Below are 19,363 nucleotides of genomic sequence, written 5' to 3'. Positions count from 1 at the left end.
GGTTGGAATTCCGGACCCACACATCTCACAAGCACCCTTGGTGCCGTCATCACAGGGTGACCTTTCACAGCCTGTTTCCCAGCTTTTCTCGATGGCGTTTCGGTTCACGTCTATGATCGAACCCTAGCGTTCCACGGGGTCCCGCCCACACACGGAGCCCTAAGGATCATCCCATTTCCTAAGGGGCTGAGTCCGGGTCCATAAATTAACATCAACTCAGAAGCTACAGCTATTGCCACCCTTCCCACCCCCGGTCGGTCAGGGCCAGGGTCCTCCCCCGGAGCAGCCCGCCGAGTGGCTCTGTGCGTCAAGGTCTGCCCCTGTGGCGACATGAAGTCATGTACTGCGCTCCCCTCCGCTGTGATCCGCTCGCTAGAAACACGAAAAAGCATTTATAAGTGATGAGGAAGAAACTCTCTGCGGGACGTTATGCCTTGGGAGACGGTGGCTCTGATGGGCCACCGTGGTGAACACACAGGAGGCTCAGGTGCCAGGAAAGGGGGCGATCTGAAGGCTGACTTGGAGTCGGAAGAGCCAGCACTCACGAGGGAGGGGGGAGAAGCTGTCGGAGCAGAACCCCCCCACACCCAGGCTCTCCGCCTACGCGCGGCCCCGGCGCACAGACGGGCGGGGCACCTGGGCGTCAGCAGGTGCCTGGCATCGGGCCCTGCTTTGGGTGGAGTCAGCAGGTGGAAAACATCCTTGGGCACTTCCCCACGCGCCCCCAGGGGCCTCCGCCCAACCTCCCCTGCGGGACCCCACCTCTCTGGTCCCAAGTCCCCATCGTGGCGCCCGCCGAGGCTAAACTTCCCTCCTGGCGCCATGGGCCTCCTGAGCGCACAGCGTGGAGGGTCTGGGGCTCTGCGCACTTGCAGTGACAAAGGGGAGGGACTGCTGTGTGCTCCGGGGGGCCCGTCCGTCGCCGTGTATCAGGCTGCGGGCTCAGCGGTGGGCTCTGTCACAGGGGCGGGTCGCAGGAGAGGATGCTGTCACGGGGGGCGGGGGGGAGGGCCGTGACCCCCAGGTCCAGAGAGCGACGAGGAAAGGGTCCCAGTTGCGAAGGCAGAGCGATGCTTGCGTGTGGTCTGCAGCGGGTCCGGGGGTTCTGAGCGGCAGGCTGCCGGGTCCACGGCCTCTCTGCTCACACGGCGGACAGGTCCACGCGGTGCCCGGAGTGGCTGCTCTTGTCCCAAGGGGTGAGCTTGGTGGAGCCTGTACCAGGCCGGGTCCCGTTCATCTGCGGACCACACAGGATGGAGAAATGCAGATTGCTCTGAGACGAGAAACCCAAGCCCCACAGGAGTGCTGAGAGCAAAGCCCTGTGCCAGAAAGTTGCCTGGGGATCCTCCTGGGGGCAGCCCCACCGCTCCCCAGAAAAATGAGGACCCAGAGGGCGCAGTTCTCTCCACCTCCTCTGCACAGGTTCCCCGGCCTCACGGCTCCCAGGTTCTGGGGTGCACTCACCCAGGCAGTCATTCATTCATCAATCTGTCGTTCACTCATTCACTCATCCACGCTTCTATTCATCCGTTTATTCACTTATTCCTTCGACACTGATTTATCGAGCAGGCTGGGCACCGGGGCCTGTTCTAGGCTATGGGGTCACACCAGTGAACAAAGGCGACCAGACCCTCGCCCCCGGGGAGCTCGCGCTCCAATGGGGGAGGCAGACAACGGCCATGAAACAAATGAATAAACCAAACAACCGCCAGGGGTCGCAGGCACAGGACGCTGGGGTGCGGTGGGAGCCCCTTTGTTCAGTGCCGTCCAGGAGGGACTTCCTGAGGATGGGACCCCTGAGCGAGGGCCTAGCTGACAGGTGGGAGGCTGCAGTGCAGTGAGAACCCAGGATATCGCCTGCTCCAGGCTGCCCGGGGGCCCTGCCTGGGGGTCTGCGGGGCAGGGGGATGAGGAACCACTTCCCACAGGAGGAAGGTGAACCAAGCCCAGCGCTGGGAGGTGAGCGGCTTGTTCAGACCCCTGACCATCCAGACCCAATTTCTCAGGCACCTGTAGGGGGAGGAGACCTGAGGTAGAGGCCGGGCTGTGTCCAGCGACTTTTGTGCCTCTTATAGGACACCCTCAGCATGTCCAGTGTCTGCCCCCCCGTCAATTGATCCTTCCATCCCACTAAGTCAACATAAGAAGTACTGGCCCTGGGAAACGGGGCAGGAGAGAGGGCCAGGTGATTTCGTGAGGAGGGGGACCCTGCTGTGGGTGTGACATCAGCTCGCGCCGCCTGCAGGCCTATGTCAGGTGTGAAAAGCCCAGCCCCCGAGCCGAGCCTCCGTCACGACCTGGGCAGCCGTCCGCCGACACTGATGGTGCAGACGACGGAGCTCGGGGAAGGAGTGAGCGGAGGGCCCGGGGCTCGGGCTGCAAGAGACGCAGCCTCGGGACCAGTGGTCCTCTGTAAGGCAGAGGCTGCGCGCAGCTCAGTGAAGCTGGAAGGCAAGTCCCGGCTAACGAGGACCGAGAACAAGAGGCCTGGGTCAGGGTGGGCTGAGGACGGAAGGCACTCCGAGCAGGGTCGGCCAGCGCAGGAGGGGCGTACACGAGACACCACACGCACTCACGAAGTCCGAGTTGAAGGGCTTCACGTTGGCCTGGCGGGTGGAGCTGCTCGTGAGGGACCAGACCTTGGTTTTATGCTTGAAAGCAGCTCTCACCTTCAAAGGCAGAACGGAAGGCTCATTAGAAGCAATTTCAGAAGTTGCAAAAGCAACAAGAGGTCATTCTAAAAGGTCCCGAGGAATTTGTGCTGCAGGGTGAGGACAGGACTCGGAGGCATCAGATCCGAACAGTCAGTGGTTCCGGAGTTGCGCTACGGACATGTCACTGGTTCGTGTGACAGATACGGGCTGTGTCCCCGCGCCGTTCCCAGCCCTGCACGGGGAGAAAGCTGGACCTGGCCTGCCCTTTGCCGACCTCACAGTGCTGGGTGGGGAGACGGGACACACTCGACGGTGAACAGCCTGGGGGCCGAGCGTGTGACCGGCACGGAAACCACACAAGGCAGTAAATGACGAAGCGCACGCGTGGGGCGGGGCCGCGTGTGGTGCTGAGGCTGCCGCCCCCTCCTGCCCCCTCTGCCACGTGGATCAGTCTCAGGCCCTGCTTGGGCTGCTACCTGGTCTTTGCAAACACGTGACCTCTCCTCCGCTGGCCGCCATCGTCCTGGGCGACTCACCCTGCCTGCCCCTCCCCCATCTCCTCCCTCCCCGCCTGACCTATCCTCGTGCAAATGGATGGGCTCTCCTGGCAAAGCACAGAGGCGGGTGGTGCTTCTGCCCTGTTCTCAGTCACCGTTCCAGAGGCATTTCCCCAGGACCACAGCCTGGAAGGGACTCAAATGCCAAGGAACACGATGCCACCCCCACAATTTACAGGTAAAGCTTCTCCCACGGACTATGGGTCCCAAGCGACAGGATCTAGGGCACCTTCCACCATCCCCACGGCCAAGTGCACAGCAGGTGCAATGCCCCAGACTGCACCAAGAGGAACGGGCCCACGCCAGGTACCCCAGTGCCCTTGGAGGCCACATCATGAAAGCCCCCTCTCTAAGCCCTGCAGTCAGGAGTCCTCCTTACACCCCAGGCCAGCTCCCTGAATGCCTCTGGGAGGATCTGCTGGGAGCACATCTGCATCTCACTCTCCCTAATACACCAGATGCCAAGCAAGGTCCTGAGTCTGCAGCTCAGCTATTCCACCCTGTCACCACCTCCCCTGGTCCTCCACACAGCCAGCAGTGCCCGTGTGACATCGGTGAAGGAGGATGTGCGCATGTTGCTTAGCAACCGGGATGAGGGACGGAAAGCAGCCTCCCTGCACACAACCTGTCACCAACACCAAGGCTTATTCAGGGTTACATTCCCGGATGCCAGCCTGATGCGGCAACACTGTTCCTGCTCTCTGTGCCCTTTCAGAAATGAAAAACCAGCTTCATACTGTCACGAAGTGGAGCAGACATACCTCTGAATTCAGGAGACAATGAAAAAGGAAGATGAAAAATCCCTGGGGAGGAAGGGGAGGAAAACACAGAATTAGAGCCACTTGCGTTTTGTCACAAACACTTTCTGAGGGTTCTTTCCAATGCCACCTATGGGCTCTGCGAGTGGCATTGGCACGGCTTGGTGTTGGGAGCATGTGGGAGTGCGCTGTGATGCTGGACCCTGCAGTCTGGAGTCCGTAAGCGTGGAAGGGCATCCTGTGATCTAACCTAAACGCAGGCAGCCGCCATGGCCAAGATACAAAGACAGGTGGATGCCCAGACAGGCTTAACCTCAAAGAGGAGCAAACACGCTGGGGCGGACAAATGGGAGGGCACGAGCGCGTCACCTAGCGCGAGCCCTGGTGTCCTCACCTGCACACTGAGGATGACGGTCACAGTGAGAACAGACACAGGCTGAGGATATCCGCAGACGTCTAGAGACTCTGCCCCTGTGTCCGCACCAGACGAACACTTCACGTGAGTCATCTCACTTAGTGCTAACAGGCAGCCCCCGCAAAGTGGTCCTGTCGTTGTTCCCACGTTCCGGAAGGGGAAACTTTATGGGACACAGAGGATAAGTGAGGATCCCAGGACCTGGGGTGTGTGGGGCTGCAGCCAGGACAGCCGACCCCCTCTCGTTATAAACAGCCAGAAGGAAGCTAGGCACGGGGGCTTCTTACAGATTAGAAGCCTGACACCGTCACCGGCTGTGAAGCCCCAGAAGCAGCAAGGACACCATGGTGAGGGCCGGGGTGGACTGAGCCTTCAGCTCGGTGGCGTAGGCCGTGTGTGGCCACGGGCGCCCACCTCCACCCTTCCTCTGGGGGCTTGTGGCTCTGGGGACTCAGACTCTGGGCTCCCAAGTCTCTGGTTTCCAGGCTGTGACCCTTGCTGTCCTTCCATGCAGAGAGCAGATGAGAACTCAGAACCCAAGGTATCCCCATCACCACCTCTCCACGCCTGGCTCCCTTGCAGGAGCTGCCCACGTGCTGACAGTCTTCCTTTCAGGCCTGGGTGCCCCTCCACAGACACTGTCCAGGAGGACGAGGCAGCCCTGCTGTGAATGGGGTCCTGCATAGCCCATCTGCTCAGAGACCCTGGTGCACGCCCCATCCACGCCTGTGTCCTCAGGCCTTGGGGACCCTCTACGCTAGGGGTCCACGAGGTGCGTGCGTGTAGAGGGGATGGAGCACAGGGTCTCCCTCCTGCCTCAGAGGCACCCTGCTCCGCACGTCCACTCACAAAGCCGCTAGTCCCATCAGGCCCTCACCTGTAAGGAGTTGAGTACGGCGAACATGTACTGAAAGACCACAGCCTGGTTGTTGACGGCGAGCACGCCAAAGACCCACGAGGTGCCCAGGATGGGCAGCAGCACGGCCACAGCTTTCGCTGTCAACCTGCAGGAGGAACAGGGAGGGTGGGCAGGCAGGGCGGGTCCAGACGCCACGCTTCCAGCGGGAGCAGAAAAGGCCCTGCTGCGAGTGAGACCTGGTTCCTCCCTGCAGGAGGCCTTGGGTCAGGAGCTGACTAGCCGGACGCACAAGACAGGGTCCCTGCAAGGCCAGCTCTGGGCCAAGCAGACAGCTCTGCTTCCACTGGACTGCAGCTGGCACCGGGCTTCCGGGAGCCGGCGCATCCTCTGGGCAAACTCAGGCTGACCACCCCAGTCCAGCTGGTGGTGATGCTGAGGGAAACGCTGATGCCAGGTGCCCATGGAGCAGAGCACAGCCGAGGAGTCCGGGGGTAGGAGACACACCCAGCGCCGGGGCACCTGCAGCGTCAGCCTTGAGGCTCTCCCGTGGAATGTGAGTTCCGAGAGAAGAAGGATCTGGGTCCCCCAGTGTCCGCAGAGCCCAGAACAGAGCTGGTGTGGAGGCAATGCCCCAGGGGCTGTCTGAGTCCTGGCCGCCTCTGATACGTGCTGCAAATCATCGTACGCTAACTGGGGCCCGGCCTACCCTGACTCAGACAGCTCAGCTCTCCACAGGGCGGTTTCTGCACGTAAGCATGAGAGGTAAGTCCAGAGACGGATGGGTGCCACGCTGCCCAGCTAAGCAACCTCCAAGGCCCTCGTCCCTTGGCGCTGCAACCCGCATGGTCTCCCTCACTACACGGTGAGTCCTCTGAAGGCTGGGCTCTGCATCTCTGCAGCCCCAAAGCCAGCACAGCACCAGGACCAGCGGGCAAGATGAGGAAGAGGCCACGCAATGGATGAAGGACGAGCCAACGGTGCCGCTCAGGGATCCAGCCCCCCAGGAGGAGGCGTAATGGCCCTAAGGAGCTCCCTGGTCAGAAGCCCGAGGGCCCGGCATGGACAGCTCCTAGCAGCAAAGCCCTAGAAAACCAAAGATGTGCTCCCACACGGCATCTGTCAGGGAAGCTGCAGCTGCGTGTTTTCATAGTCAGTACAGTTAAAATCAGACACCTGAATCTGGGGAACAAAATACCATGAACGATTTAGATTCCATCTTTAGATCCTGGAAAATCCATCATTGAAAGGAGCAGCTGCTGAGAAGTCGATATCAATGTGTTACTTTTAAAGGGATGGTTCATTTTTACTTCAAAAATGAAGCAATAAATGATAAAATCTGGGAGGAAACTCCTCTAGTTGAGGCTCTCTGAGGACTTGTTAACACAGCCAGAGCAGCCAGGTCCCCTTGTCAAAGGCAGAAGGAGCGGGGTCCCTGCAGGAGAGGAGGTCTGGGCAGGCGGGGGACGCAGTCCGGACGCATAAGACTCCCCGATGCCCGTCCCCCTGCTCGCCGGGGGCTGGCATCCACCTCCCTCCCGCCCCCAGGACCCGGATCTCACTTGGGAAAACTGAATGTTCTCTGCTGCTTTCTGGGGAGTCTGGAATCATGTCCGATAAACAGAGGTGAGAAAGCAGGTGGAAGGCAGCCCTGTTAAGGCTCCTGAGGAAGCATCTCATCGCGTTAAGTCGCTGAGCGCTGAGCTGCTGGGCAGGAAGGAAAGGCCTAGATTGAAACCAGGAGAGGGGGGCCACAGGTGTTCCGAGGAGGCTGTGCTGCGTCTTCCCGCCCGGCTCCCGGGCTCCTGCTTCACCAGCCCAGGGAGGGGACGCTAGGAAGGGAGTGAGGCGTGACCCAGGGTCCCGCTCGGCCACATGAGGAAGAGGCGGGGCAGGGAGCGTGCTGGGTGGGGAGAGTCGGGGGTCTGTCCAGAGGCACGGGCCGGACTCTCCAGGAGGTCGGTCCTGGGTGCCGGGTCACGTGCAGGACACAGGAGGGCACAGCGGCAGCGCCCCGGCCCTGCTTCTGCAGAGACACGGAAACGCCCTTGCGATGCACGGCCCCTACCTCCCCCGTGTCAGCCTCCACTTGGGGACCAGGTCCCCACGGAGGGCAGATGGGTCATGGGCTCAGCTGCCTTTCAGGGCCGCGGTGTGTGAAGAGGGGCCGGGGGCAGAGACGGGGGCGCGGGTGTGGAGTGAGATCCGGGCTGCTCTGGGTGCCGCAAGGCCAGCGGTCCTGCGGGTGCCGGGTCAGACGGGGCCCTGCGCACCGAGGGGAGGGCCTGGGGGCTGAAGTTGGGGTGAGGGAGGGTCAGGCTCCTCCCCAGCCAGGCCCCCGGGGCCGGGGGACTGGCGGCCTCACAGGGCAGCACCGCCTGTTCTCGCTGATGGACGAGGAAGGGAACTGACCCTGACCTAGGAGCATCTCGAAGGTTCCCAGGGGCTGAAAAAGCCTGAGGGGGCCGGAGCCACTTGTCAGGTTAATTTACGGTGTCTGGAATTCATTACAGAATGACTGTCTTATGGATTTGCTGCTGACATGTTTACTGTTTTCCCTTTCAGATCGGAAGAGATACAGTGTAGATCAAGTAGATAAAGTAACTTACAGAGTGCCAGCGGCCTAGGAACTGCACCCTGTCTCTACAGCAGTCCCTAAACTCCCTACCCCCACTTCCTGGCCGGGTGGTTCGGGGGTGCTCACTGCACCCCAGAGCCAGGATGGACCGTGTGACTCAGGCCAGGGTTAACTGGTGATTTCCATCCACTGGGATTGATTTGTGGATGGGCATGCGGTCTGGTCTGAGTCTCGGTCTCCAGGCTCAGGACCTCTGATTACTGGGGAAAGAAACACACTTTCCCATGGACTTGAACCACCTGTTGCAGCCATCTGGTCACCAGGAGGCAGAGTCCGTCTCAGCGTGAAGCCGACAGACGGCGTGGAGCTGAGAAGTGCGGGAGGAGCTGGGCCCTGGTGGTATTATTTGATGCGCTGGACCAAGCCGTTCTAGACTCATTCCTGGACTTATGGTTGCCTGTGTCGGTAGGTACGTCTTGTGCTTTAGCCAGCTTGTGTTGGGTTTTCTGTCACTTGCAATTGGCAGAGCCCCGACAATGGGGTGGAGAAACCCCAGAAGGCAGTGAGTGTGTGGGTGGAACGGCCCCCATTCAGAGACACCTGCTCCTTCAGAGGATGAACCAGCCCCAGAGCAGGTCAGGAAGTTCCACCCTCCTCAGGACAACCTGTAAGACGGCCGCCATCACCCTCGCCGCGCAGACGAGGAAATCAGGGCGTTGAGGGGTTGAATAGCTCACAAGGCCCCAGCAGATGGTAGGGCTGAGGCAGGACTGACCCAGGCAGGGCGGTCGGGCTCCAGAACCCTCCTCTGGACCCCAGCGCCAGCTCCTCTCACCCTAGGGGTGAAGCAGTCTCTGGGAGAACATCTAACGGACCCCCTTCTTTCACAAATGGGGGCAGCGAGCTGATGCTGGTCACAGAGACCGATGAGGACGCACGTCATGAGGACACCGGGCAAGCCCAAGGGTGTGACCCGCCCTCCTGCCACCCGCGAGCAGCCTCTGTGGGCAGGGGGCATGGCTGACAGCCCAGGGTGCCGCTTACTTGAAGGCGCTGGGATCTCCATGTATCTTGTAGTTGTCGGCGCTGATCTGTGAAATGACCCTGGTCACCGCGATGAGGATGCCCATGTTGACCTGAGTGAGGAGAACGGGAGACAAGGTGAGGGCCGGAGCCACACCTGCAGGGCATCCGAGTCCACCGGGCCCTCTCCCCAGCCAGGATTCCCAGGCAAACAGGCGGCGTCTCTGGGAGAAATCGAAGCCGCATCCCTGAACTTTTACCTGCACAGGTCACCTGCAAGACCGCCTTCTGGGAGCCCACATCTGTGCTCCCGAGAAAAGACGGCCAAACACCCCAGGCCGAGTCCCCAGGAGCACACCGAAGAAAGCATTCCTCTGCTCGCCACCAGGGCAAGGAGGCTGTGAACCTCAGAACCAGACAGAGCTGCTTCCAGCCTCCTTTCACCATGTGCTCCCTGGGTGTGGCCCTGGGTAACGTACTGAAGTCCTCCGAACCTCAGTTTTTCCACTTAATGAGAAAGAGTAGGAACGCCCACGGTGCAACCTGAGCGCCGGAGCACAGCCTGGCTCTCACCTCCTGCCCACACCCCAGGCCCACGGCTGTGCGTCCACAGAGCCCACAGCATGGGATCCCCGGAGACCACAGCAGAGGATTCTTCATCTTCTGCCCAATGCTTCCACCTTGCTAGGAAAGCTCCCCTTGGGGGTCTGGGGGCTGGGAGGCTCCCCTTGGGGGCTGGGGGCCGGGCGGGGGCTGTGAGGGTCTCTGGCAGAGGCTCTGGCACAAAGTGTCCCCTCCCGTGGGCAGCTCTCCAGGGTCCTGAACAGGAGCCTGACCAGGCAGGTGACAGCAGGGGAAGCGAGGCCCCGCCACGTCCTTCCGCTACAGGGACCACAGCTGGATTCGGGGCTGTGCTGCGACGGGACCTCTCCCTTGTATCTGAAAACTTCTGAGGTCATTTACAGAGTCGGTGAGGAGTCCCGCTCCCGGCCACGTGTGAACCTTCAGGCCTGAGCACAGGCAAGGACAAAGGCGTTCCTGGCAGGCCACACAGGGAAAGTGGCCCTCCCCACACAACACCTGGGCCACAGCAGAGCATCCCCGGCTCTGAAGGGGACTCAGGCCCCTCCTGCCCCGGCCGGCCACGCCGCACACACATCTGCGTTCCTGGCCTGAACGCCCTCGTTAGAGGCCTCCTCCTGGGGGCCCAGCCTGAGGCCTTTCCAAAGCGTCTCTGCTGATACCCCTTATCTCAGGGGCCTTGCAGACACTCCTCCACGAGCTGCCTCAGCGTCCAGCTCCCAGGTCCAAGGCTCAGCAGCAGCCTCTCCCTCAGAACACGCTCAGCAGCGAGGCACCCCTGCCCGCGCGGCTCCGCGGGAGGGGGTCCTGGGAAGCTGGCACCCCTGCCCGTTTAGCCCCTTGCTTATACCATCACTATAAGTGAGTAAAGCTTTCATCGTTAGTCTTCAGAGCAAACACAGAACAGATGCTGTCAGTGGGGCCCCTGTCTTCGCTGACCATCTCCGCACCCGGCAGCCTGGCTTCTGACAGGCTGCCTCACTCGCCCCCGTTTTCTCGCCTGTAAAGTGAGGATGACGCTGGAGGTCTTCCGAGGTCAGGGCACACAGAAGCCGGCAGATGGGAACACCAGTGCCCTCCAGGCCTCCCCGGCCTGCACTGGCTGACCGAGTTAGCGCCACAGGAAGGCCTCACTCCGCAGACAAGAAAGGGGCGGGCCAGCACGGACGCCAGGCTATTGGTGTGACCATGCAGGGACTTTGCCACTCAAGCAGCTCAGTGACCGAAGCCAGGGGACTAACTGGTTGGCGCTTTAAGCATGGGGATGTCTATTCCAGACGCCGAGGCCCAGTGAAGTCTGCGAATAGCTTGCTCTGAGGTCACACAGGTGCTGCACCCGCGCGCCCGTAAGCCCGTCCTCGCCTCCAGTGACAATAGCTGCGTCACGGAGCTGGGACGCGGGGCCCGAGTGGCCAATCAGAAGCCACAGTCCCTGCTGCTCTCACCAAGATTCAGCGATTTTTCGTGATTAAAGACTTTTCAGCCTGTGGTTGATTTCTAGAGTTCTGAAATGTCTGGGTTTTTTCCACGTATAATTTTTCCAGTAGCTTCTTTGTATTCTAGGGGGAGAACATTTACTGAAGTCCTCCGTGTACCATCCTGTAAGTCCTGCCTCTTCCGCTTTGGGAATTTATATCCTGGGCTCCTCACCCGCTGGCCAAAGCTGAAGCCTTGTTTGTAACCAGAAAAGACTGGAAACACTTGAATTGTTCCCAACAGGGAGCAGGTTTGGGGGCTACTGCGGGCAGCCTACTCTGTGGGTGCATCACGGACCAAGGCGGCTCTTCCTGTGCGGATAAAGCCGGAGGTCCAGCACACACTGCGTGTGCGGAAAAGGCACAGAATGAGGTGAATATATGTTTATATCTGCCTACATCTTCAGAGCACCCCTAGGATACACAAGAAGTTAGCATCAGGGGTTGTCTGTTTGGGGGGGCGGGTGGAAACCAGGGACTTAAGAGAGAGACGTGGGCAGAGACTGCTCAAAATATACATTACTAAGCTTTGCTTTCAAATTTTTAACCATGTGTGTTAATGTTCAAACATCAAATTGCTTAATTACACCATAAAAGGGAAATAACATCAGTCCTTTTTCCTGTGAATGTCTCAGTTATGACCTTGGGCTCAGGAGGAAAACAGGCTTAACTGTGAAGTGTCCCAATAATTCAGGGAAGGGGATGGAGAAGCCACAGAGCCTGGGACCCGGGAGACGGATGCCAGGCAGCCTCTGGGGAGGAGCCTGAACACCCCACATGACCCCAGAGGTCTCATCACAGCCACCTCTCCCTTTGCTGGCCGGAGGCTGACCCGGGATTCTGCCCTAGACCTCTCAGGGGTGACGCCAGGCGGTTCACACTGCTGTTCCCAGACGCTGTGACGTGGCCGCTGAATGGATGATCAGATTATGGCGAACTGTTCACAGACATAGAAATGCTACAAGTGATTAATTCGATTTCAGGTCTTTTGTTATTTCTTGGCCTCTGTATTTAAGACCCGGAAGGAAGCATTTCAATAATGTTTAAGCTGCCCAGGTGATCGGCTGTTACAATTCATCATCACGCCCATGTCTCCGAAGCTTTTGCTGGGATTTAGTTATTTCCCCTCCCCGTCTTTCAGCCGGGGGCCTGTCTGATTTCATTTGGTGGGCACGCTTCCCCCCGCGTCGGCCACGGCAGCATGAGAGAAGGTGCAGGCTAACCTCTGAGGCTACATTAATGTGCAATTAAGTGGGAGACAGCAGCTGAGGGTGAAACACATCTGGCGTTTCCTGAAAATACAAACCAGAAGCGGGCCTGGCCCCCTCACTCCATGTCACTCGCCCTGGCTTGCGCCTGGTGCAGACTGGGAAAGGCCCTGGGGTGAGGCGTTTATAACGTGAATGTGGGGTATTTCATCAACTAAGTATCTCCGCGTTAGAACGGCCAACAAGCTACTTATGACAGATGTCAAACCAGTAGTTCACAGGCCGCATTTCAGCAAAAAAAAAAAAGGAGGGGAGGGTGGAGGGAGGACACACTCAGGACCACGGGGATTTTTGCTGGGGGAAGGGAACGGCTGGGCAGGGCTCTGGGGTTGGGACCACGCTGTGTCTCTTGACCAGACTCAGGGCCACTTAGGTATTTGTGAAAAATCATTGGGATGTGCACCACGATCTCACAGCGAAAGGTTATACGTGCAGACACACATAAAGACAGAGTAAACGCGTCATGTGTATCTATACCTGTTTCTGTGTCCATACAGGTATTTACGGTGCTGTATCTTTACGTCTGTAACTATCGCTGTAATTGTTCCCGTGTCCATATCTGTTCTCAGGAATTGGTAACTGGATCTGTATCTACGTATCTTTATTTATGTACCTGTATTTGTAGTCACACAACTAGCTTGGCTTCTCCCCAGGTGAGAGGAGGATTTTAAAACTCTAGACTCTTTCTCTTCCCGGACTTGGAGGTCTTTTTCCCGGGTGTCGCCGGCACGGAACAAGACCCTGGGGGGGCTCAGGCTAAGGGGGCCCCTGTGGCCCATGGCGTCCCTGCTTCTGTAAGACCTGCCCGCCCCGTGGGCACTTTTGCACTCAGCCTCACTGGAGTCGCCCAGGAAATGGCATCCACGTCCCTTCATAATCGGGGAGAACAGTCTGTGAAGGGACAGGTGGGGGTGCGTATTTGGCAGCGGGGTGACAGGTAAGCTGTGAACCGGAAGGGGCTCGGTTCTGCCCTTTCCCTCCCAGCACTGGGCCCACCAGGCGCCACGGTGACAATCCTGTCCCACAGGTTCCTGTCCCTCCGGGACCAACCTCACCGGGACACAGCGAAACCGCACACCCCAACACGAACATGCACCTTTCCGAAGTGTTTTAGTTTAAAATGATGCTCGTGACGTGTGGGTGTTTTTAAATGGAGGGATGTGCAAGCCAGTACCCCCCTGGACGCAGCCCCCTCTCTGGAGAACGCCATCCCCTGTGCATCCACCAGACGTTTCTTTCCCACGGACGTGCTCACGTGAACACGCGCCCGAACAGAGCTTTGCACAAGCTACACAATGGGGCCGGGCCCTACATGCAATGCTGAAACCTGCTGTCTGCGGAGCGCCTCTGGGAGCAACGGGCACGACTCAACATGGCACAACCCAGGGTCCTCAGAGGAAATGAGAAACACGGGACACTTCCACCCCCGGCCAGCCTGAGCCCTGACAGTCGGAGAGGCTGGGTCTCGGGACCCCTCTGCCGCATCCCCTGGCCTGGGGTCTGCATGCTTTTCCTCTCAAGGTCCAGGGAGCAAACATCTTTGGCTTTTCAGGCCTCCCAGTCTCTACTGTAACAGCTAAGCTCAACGGCTGCAGCGTGACAGCCGCCGCAGTTTGTAAGTAAGTGCCCGGCACCTGCGCCGGATTTACCACATGAGCCACAGCCCGCTGACCCTGCACTTGACCGTTTTCAGCGGACATCCCCTCCCCCCAGCCCAGGGCTCTCCAACTTCCCACAGCCCACCTCGGACTGCAAGCCAGCTCCACCCCGGAATCACCGGGAGCTCTGAAAGGTCCAGTAAACCCAGAACCTCCCGGGTGGGGCTCAGGCAGGAACCGTTCCCAAGCTCCCCAGGGATTCCATTACTAACAAGAGTGAGAACCACAGTCCTCGTAGGTGCACGGCTGACGTCAAGGAGAGGGGCTGGGGCGGGGCTGATGTCAAGGAGAGGGGCTGGGGCGGGGTGGAGGTAACGACCCCTCTGGAAGGACAGCAGGGCTCCAGCGAGCCTGGAGGACATGGGATGCGGAGACCCTGCTGCTGGACCCCTCGCTGTGGTGGGTGGTAGGGAAGGATCCAGGCAGGGCCGCCTCGGATCCCCCGCCGTCACTGACCAAAGTCAGAGGAAACAGCTCAGCCGGGGAGTCTGGGAGCGGGCGATGCTGCCGGGCCCTGCAGACCTGGGGGGTTAAGTCAGCACAGAGATAGCAGGGCGAGGCCTTCCACACTCACTGACTCCCCTGCCACTGCCCGCGCTCTAACCAGGAGGGTTGAACTGGTAGGGGGACTGGAGTCGGGTCTGAGCCCGAGCCTCCGTCTGGGTGACGAGGAGAGTGGTCCTCCTGGACCCCAGGGGCAGGAAGGGAGGGCGCCCCGGGGTCGCCCACGGGAGCCTCTATCACCCTGTAAAAGGCCGGGTGGGAAAGTGACTGCAGATGGCCCTCACGCAGCCCTGGGACAGGGCACAGCCTGGAGGGAGAGCTCAGGGACGTGTCACCGCGACAACGCACCACCTCCCGCAGCTGAAAGCAATTGATGGAAGGACCCGGGCCTGTACTCAGAGCTCGGGGTTAACGCCAAGGACGGACGCCCTGAGACCACAGTGCCGTCCCTTTCCCGACCCGGCAGCCCTTCCTGGAGGAGGTCTCCTTTACAGAGCCGCTGTGCCACCGCCCTGGACTGGCACGGACCGCAGTCCCCCTTCCCGCGCAGAGGTGACACAGCAGTGTGATTCTAACCGCCTGTGACGGACAGAGAAGGAAACATCCCCAGCACCACAAGGGAGCCAGCAGCCGGAGAGACGGCCAGGGCTCACGGGGTGCTGGGGACACCAGCTCCTGTGACACAGAAGGGCTGAGGGCGGAGGGACAGCCTCAGGGACCCTGCGGCCAGCGCTGCCAACAGGAGTGTGGCCTGTGGGGGACGGAGCACCGTGCACTCACTGCCCTGCGCGAGGGATCGGGGGGTGCACTCCTGGCCCCCGTCTCCTCCCTCCCTCTGAGCCTGGTCCGTGTCCATCCAGACCGGCCCCCCGGGGACACTGAGAACAGGAGGGGAGTGGCATGGGAGGGGCACCCAGCTGACACACGCAAGACCCCCGTCTCCCTGTCGCCCACACCTCCCACCAGGGCCCTGCGCGGACCCTACAGAGAGCCCGGGGGCCCACGAGCCCTGCAGAGCTGGGAGCACAGCCCCCCCCTCTCCTCTGGCACAGAGGCCCGGGGGCTGGGGCCACGCGGACCCAGGAGGCTCGCAGAGCCAGCACGTCAGGGAGGGAATGCCCCCGTCTCCCGCTTGTCCCCGTGGCCGTGGACGCCCCTGAGCACACGTCACCTGGCAGGGGACCGGCGTGGAGGGCAGCGGAGTCAACGCAGCCTGAACGGGGGGGCGCGTGTGGGGCTGGCGCCCCCGCCCCCCCCATGTCCCGAACAGACGACGACACCACAGTGATGCCCCCCACCCTGCCCTTCTGTAAACCCTCTACCAAGAAGATGCTGCTGCCCCTCTGTGTGGCCTGAGGATGTCTGAGTGGAATTTTAATTAAGGAGGAAGAAGCCACATCTTTAGGCGTCTTCCCTTGGATACGTTTTTAATTAACCACCAGGGCCCACGGCCTCAGTCAGTGCCACCGAATTTGGAACAAAGTCAAAAGAAGCTTTCAAATCAGCCGCTGGGGAAGGGAGCAGGGGGGTGAGTGAAAGGAGGGCTGGCGTCACAGTATTTAGGAAAGATCCAGATGGAGGGGATGCAGGAGTGGCGGGCTTCAGTGCCACCCACAGACCCTCTCCAATAAGCCCATCCTCCGGCAGCCATCCTTGGTGACACAGAACATCGGATCTGTCCTTAGGATCAGGACAGTTCATGGGCCACCACAGCCGGGACACCCGACGGGGGAGGCGACGGATGAGGACACCAAAGGCTCACGTGTCTCTGGCTGGAGTCCCTTCCCTCACCTTCTGTACCGGGCTCACCTGGGGGCTCAACACCCTTCAAAGGCAGCACCCTCAGAGGCAGTGAGCATGGCCTGGCTCCCACCCTGGGGGTGCGTGGAGAGCATGTTCTGGGGTCCCAGCCAAGGGTATGGAGAGTGTGTTTTGCGGATTTGCACAAGGTGGGCAGGAGGGATGGGGGGTGCCCTGATGTCAGCCCCCAACACCTGTGGGGAGAGATGCCCAGACTGGGACAGCATGGCGATGCCTCACCTCTGACCAGACCCCAGCCAGGCTCAGCACCCAGGTACCGGCAGCCCCCTCTCCCAGGCCCTTTTCCTAGGGCTTCTTGGGGATCCCCACCTCTAGCCCCAAGAGTTCAGGGGGATAAAATAATAAACCCTGCCCCTTGGGCCTGACCAATCATCTGCCTCCCTCCAAGCCTCAGTGATTGGCTCTGGAACAGACACCTGACCCATGGGAGCCAATCAGAATCTGCCCTGGGACTTCTGCTGGGACTGCTGGGAACAGTGCCTCCCTCCTTACCCTGAACTGCAGAGCTGGAGGATGTGTCAGGGTACCAGCTCCATCATGTCCCCCCCAGGAAAGCCTGCCTGAGATGGAGCCAGCAAGGAGGCAATGGGACCACGGGGTGAGCAGGAGATACCTGTGGACATCACTGAGTGCCTGGAGCCAGCCATGCCTGATTCCCCTGTTTCCCAGGACTGAGCCTTTTCTACTCAAGGGCACTCAAGCTGGTTTACTAGCACCTGGGGAGAAGGGGGAGGAGAGAGAACAAAAGGAAGAGGGCCAGTGGAAGGATGTGGGGGAGGAGAGGAAGGGGACATCTAAACTAGTACAGCTACCATCACGGGCCAGAATTTTGTCATTCTACTTATTCCCTGCACCTTAATTTGCCCCTCTGTAATAACAGAAATTACCATCTCTCCAAGCAGCTAATTTAGGGGCAAGTAAGAGAGAAATTTAATGTAAAAACACATTCAGATCTTAAAAAAAAAAAAAAAAAGATGCTCTATAAATTTGAGTTTTATTTTTGTTTTTGTTTTGTTTTTTTTGCGATATGCGGGCCTCTCACTGTTGTGGCCTCTCCCGTTGTGGAGCACAGGCTCTGGACGCGAAGGCTCAGCGGCCATGGCTCACGGGCCCAGCCGCTCCGCGGCATGTGGGATCTTCCCGGACTGGGGCACGAACCTGTGTCCCCTGCATCGGCAGGTGGACTCTCAACCACTGTGCCACCAGGGAAGCCCTGAGCTTTATTATTAACGTTAAATAACTTCATGGGAAACCAAGTATAAGGACCCAGGGTTACAGCTGTGGTCCAGTCCTTTGGCCAATCAGAGCATTTCATTCTTCTGGCCACAGTGAGGGCTGGCCAATCAGAACATTCTGCTTCCACTGGCTTCAGTGAAGGCTGGCCAATCAGAAGATTCCGTTCCTCTGGCCAATGAGAGCATTCTGCTCCTCTGGCCTCAGCGAGGGGCCCATGGTGGGCAGAGTTCCAAGGCAGGTCCATCAGAAATGATGAAAACCGATCCCAGGATTTGGTGGGACGCGTCGGTAGAACCATAACAAGAACAACAAAGGAGGGTTTTCTTCCCATGGCAGTTATTATAATTCTGTGTGGTCCTAGAGTTTCTTAGCAGCATCTGGGGCAACCTACCTAAGAATGGAGCCAACTGACAGGAAAACAGAGCTGAGAGGTGGGGCGCCAGAACCACGTGGAGACGGCCTCGTCTGAACCCCAGACGCACAGCCACGGCAAACGTTCCTGACTGTGAGCTTAGAGATCCCCATTTCTGTCACCCTCTCTGAGTAGGTCCCTCATTATCACAGGAATTCTGTTTTGTGTGGTTCTTGGGAGGCTCTGACGAAAACTCCCTAACAGAGCCCTGGATCCTGCATCTCCTTGACCACGGAGATGTGCACGTGAGGAAATCATGGAAGAGCATCGGGAAAGAAAAGAACCAGTTGGGTCTGCACTGCCCCTCCTGGACACACACCCACACCTGCTGCTTCAGCATGAAAAGCACCGAGGGCCTTAAACAGATCTGCATTAAACCTGAAAACCTGCCCAACCTTCCTGAGTATCATTCGGGGAAAGGAGGCTCTGGGTCACACCCCCATGAGGGGCTGTAACAGGACCCATGCTGCCCCAGCTTAGGACGTGCTCTCAGGGGGCCCAGCTGCACCTCCACAAAGCCCAGGGCTTCCTCCACTCCGGCCCCTCCCCAGCCCAGCTCCGCGCCCGCACGGCAGAGGACATACCACGATGATGAACAGCGCAGGAGCTACGAAGGCCCAGACGGCACCATTCCCGAGCGACAGCCAGCAGCTGTGGAAGGGGCAGAGGGTTACTCCAGGGCATCATCCCACGTCCCAGGGGCCCTGCATCCAGGACAGTACAGGGACACCGTGGGGTGCAGTCACAATGACACTGTTAATCCCCACAAACGTGTCTGTATCCTGTCCATGACCTCACGCCCCCCGCTCTTGGGAAGAATGTTCTAGGTCTGTGGACTGGCTCGGGGAAAAGAAGGCTTTTCCAGGTCACCTCGTTAGTGGAAAAATTCGCAATCTCTGAAGAGTCTAGCCAAAATCCAAAGGAGGTTTGAATTTTATTACGAGAAATAAATAAATGGGCTTTTGCCAGGGGCCGGCTTCCTTCCAGAGCATTTCAAACACTGACTTCACTAGTGTCTTCTGCAGGGATTCAAGGAGTGAGGAGGCATCACGTGACGCAGCGTGGACCATCTTCATCTTCTCATCAGCTGTTGGTCAGTTCCATCTCCCAGCAGTGCCATCCCCCAACCCCGCTCCACAACCGAGACGAAAGGTCCCAGTGGATCCCAGCCACAGCTCTGATTTCCAGAGAAGTAGGGTCCAGTATGAGGATATGAAATTTCTCCTGGCTTACGAGACATGATTCCAGGAACTCAGGCAGGACTACCATCTTCCTCTCCAGAGCGTCAGAACCGCCAAGAGCCCGGGGTCCCTGAGACACGTCACCTCCCTGGATCTGGGGGCAGCCCCGGGGGCCTGGCACTCCCGCCAGGATCCGGTGAGGCACACAGCGCATCCTCACGGACGCAGGACGTGGATGTCCCTGCGGGGCCGCCTGGTCACTCACTCACGCCTGCTCACCCAGCACAGCCCCCTGACAGCACAGCACCGCCCCCCGTAACCCCACGGCGCCCCTGAGGCAGGCACTGTGATGACCCCACCCTGCAGAGGAGGAAGCTGAGGCCCA

General features: G+C 59.4%; 1 protein-coding gene across 2 annotated transcripts in view; it reads right to left on the bottom strand.

The window, feature by feature from the left end:
• Positions 1 to 95: 95 nt before the first annotated feature.
• ADGRD1 (adhesion G protein-coupled receptor D1) overlaps positions 96 to 19,363 on the bottom strand; it is a 142,668-nt gene continuing 123,400 nt past the window's right edge. For both annotated transcript variants that reach the window (XM_027125156.1, XM_027125157.1), the window contains 6 exons: positions 18,382 to 18,448; positions 8,863 to 8,954; positions 5,262 to 5,388; positions 3,973 to 4,014; positions 2,577 to 2,669; positions 96 to 1,237 (listed from right to left, as the gene is read on the bottom strand). In XM_027125156.1, the coding sequence (XP_026980957.1) occupies positions 1,142 to 1,237; positions 2,577 to 2,669; positions 3,973 to 4,014; positions 5,262 to 5,388; positions 8,863 to 8,954; positions 18,382 to 18,448 (517 nt within the window). In that variant the 3' untranslated portion in view covers positions 96 to 1,141. The remainder of the gene's footprint in view (positions 1,238 to 2,576; positions 2,670 to 3,972; positions 4,015 to 5,261; positions 5,389 to 8,862; positions 8,955 to 18,381; positions 18,449 to 19,363) is intronic.

The sequence above is a fragment of the Aethalodelphis obliquidens genome, unplaced genomic scaffold (genome assembly GCF_003676395.1).
Source record: "Aethalodelphis obliquidens isolate GAN/ISIS:26980383/991018 unplaced genomic scaffold, ASM367639v1 scaffold28, whole genome shotgun sequence".
In the NCBI taxonomy this organism is placed as follows: Eukaryota; Metazoa; Chordata; class Mammalia; order Artiodactyla; family Delphinidae; genus Aethalodelphis; species Aethalodelphis obliquidens.
Note: the sequence above shows the minus strand (reverse complement) of the source record. Positions and strands in the feature narration are given on the sequence as shown.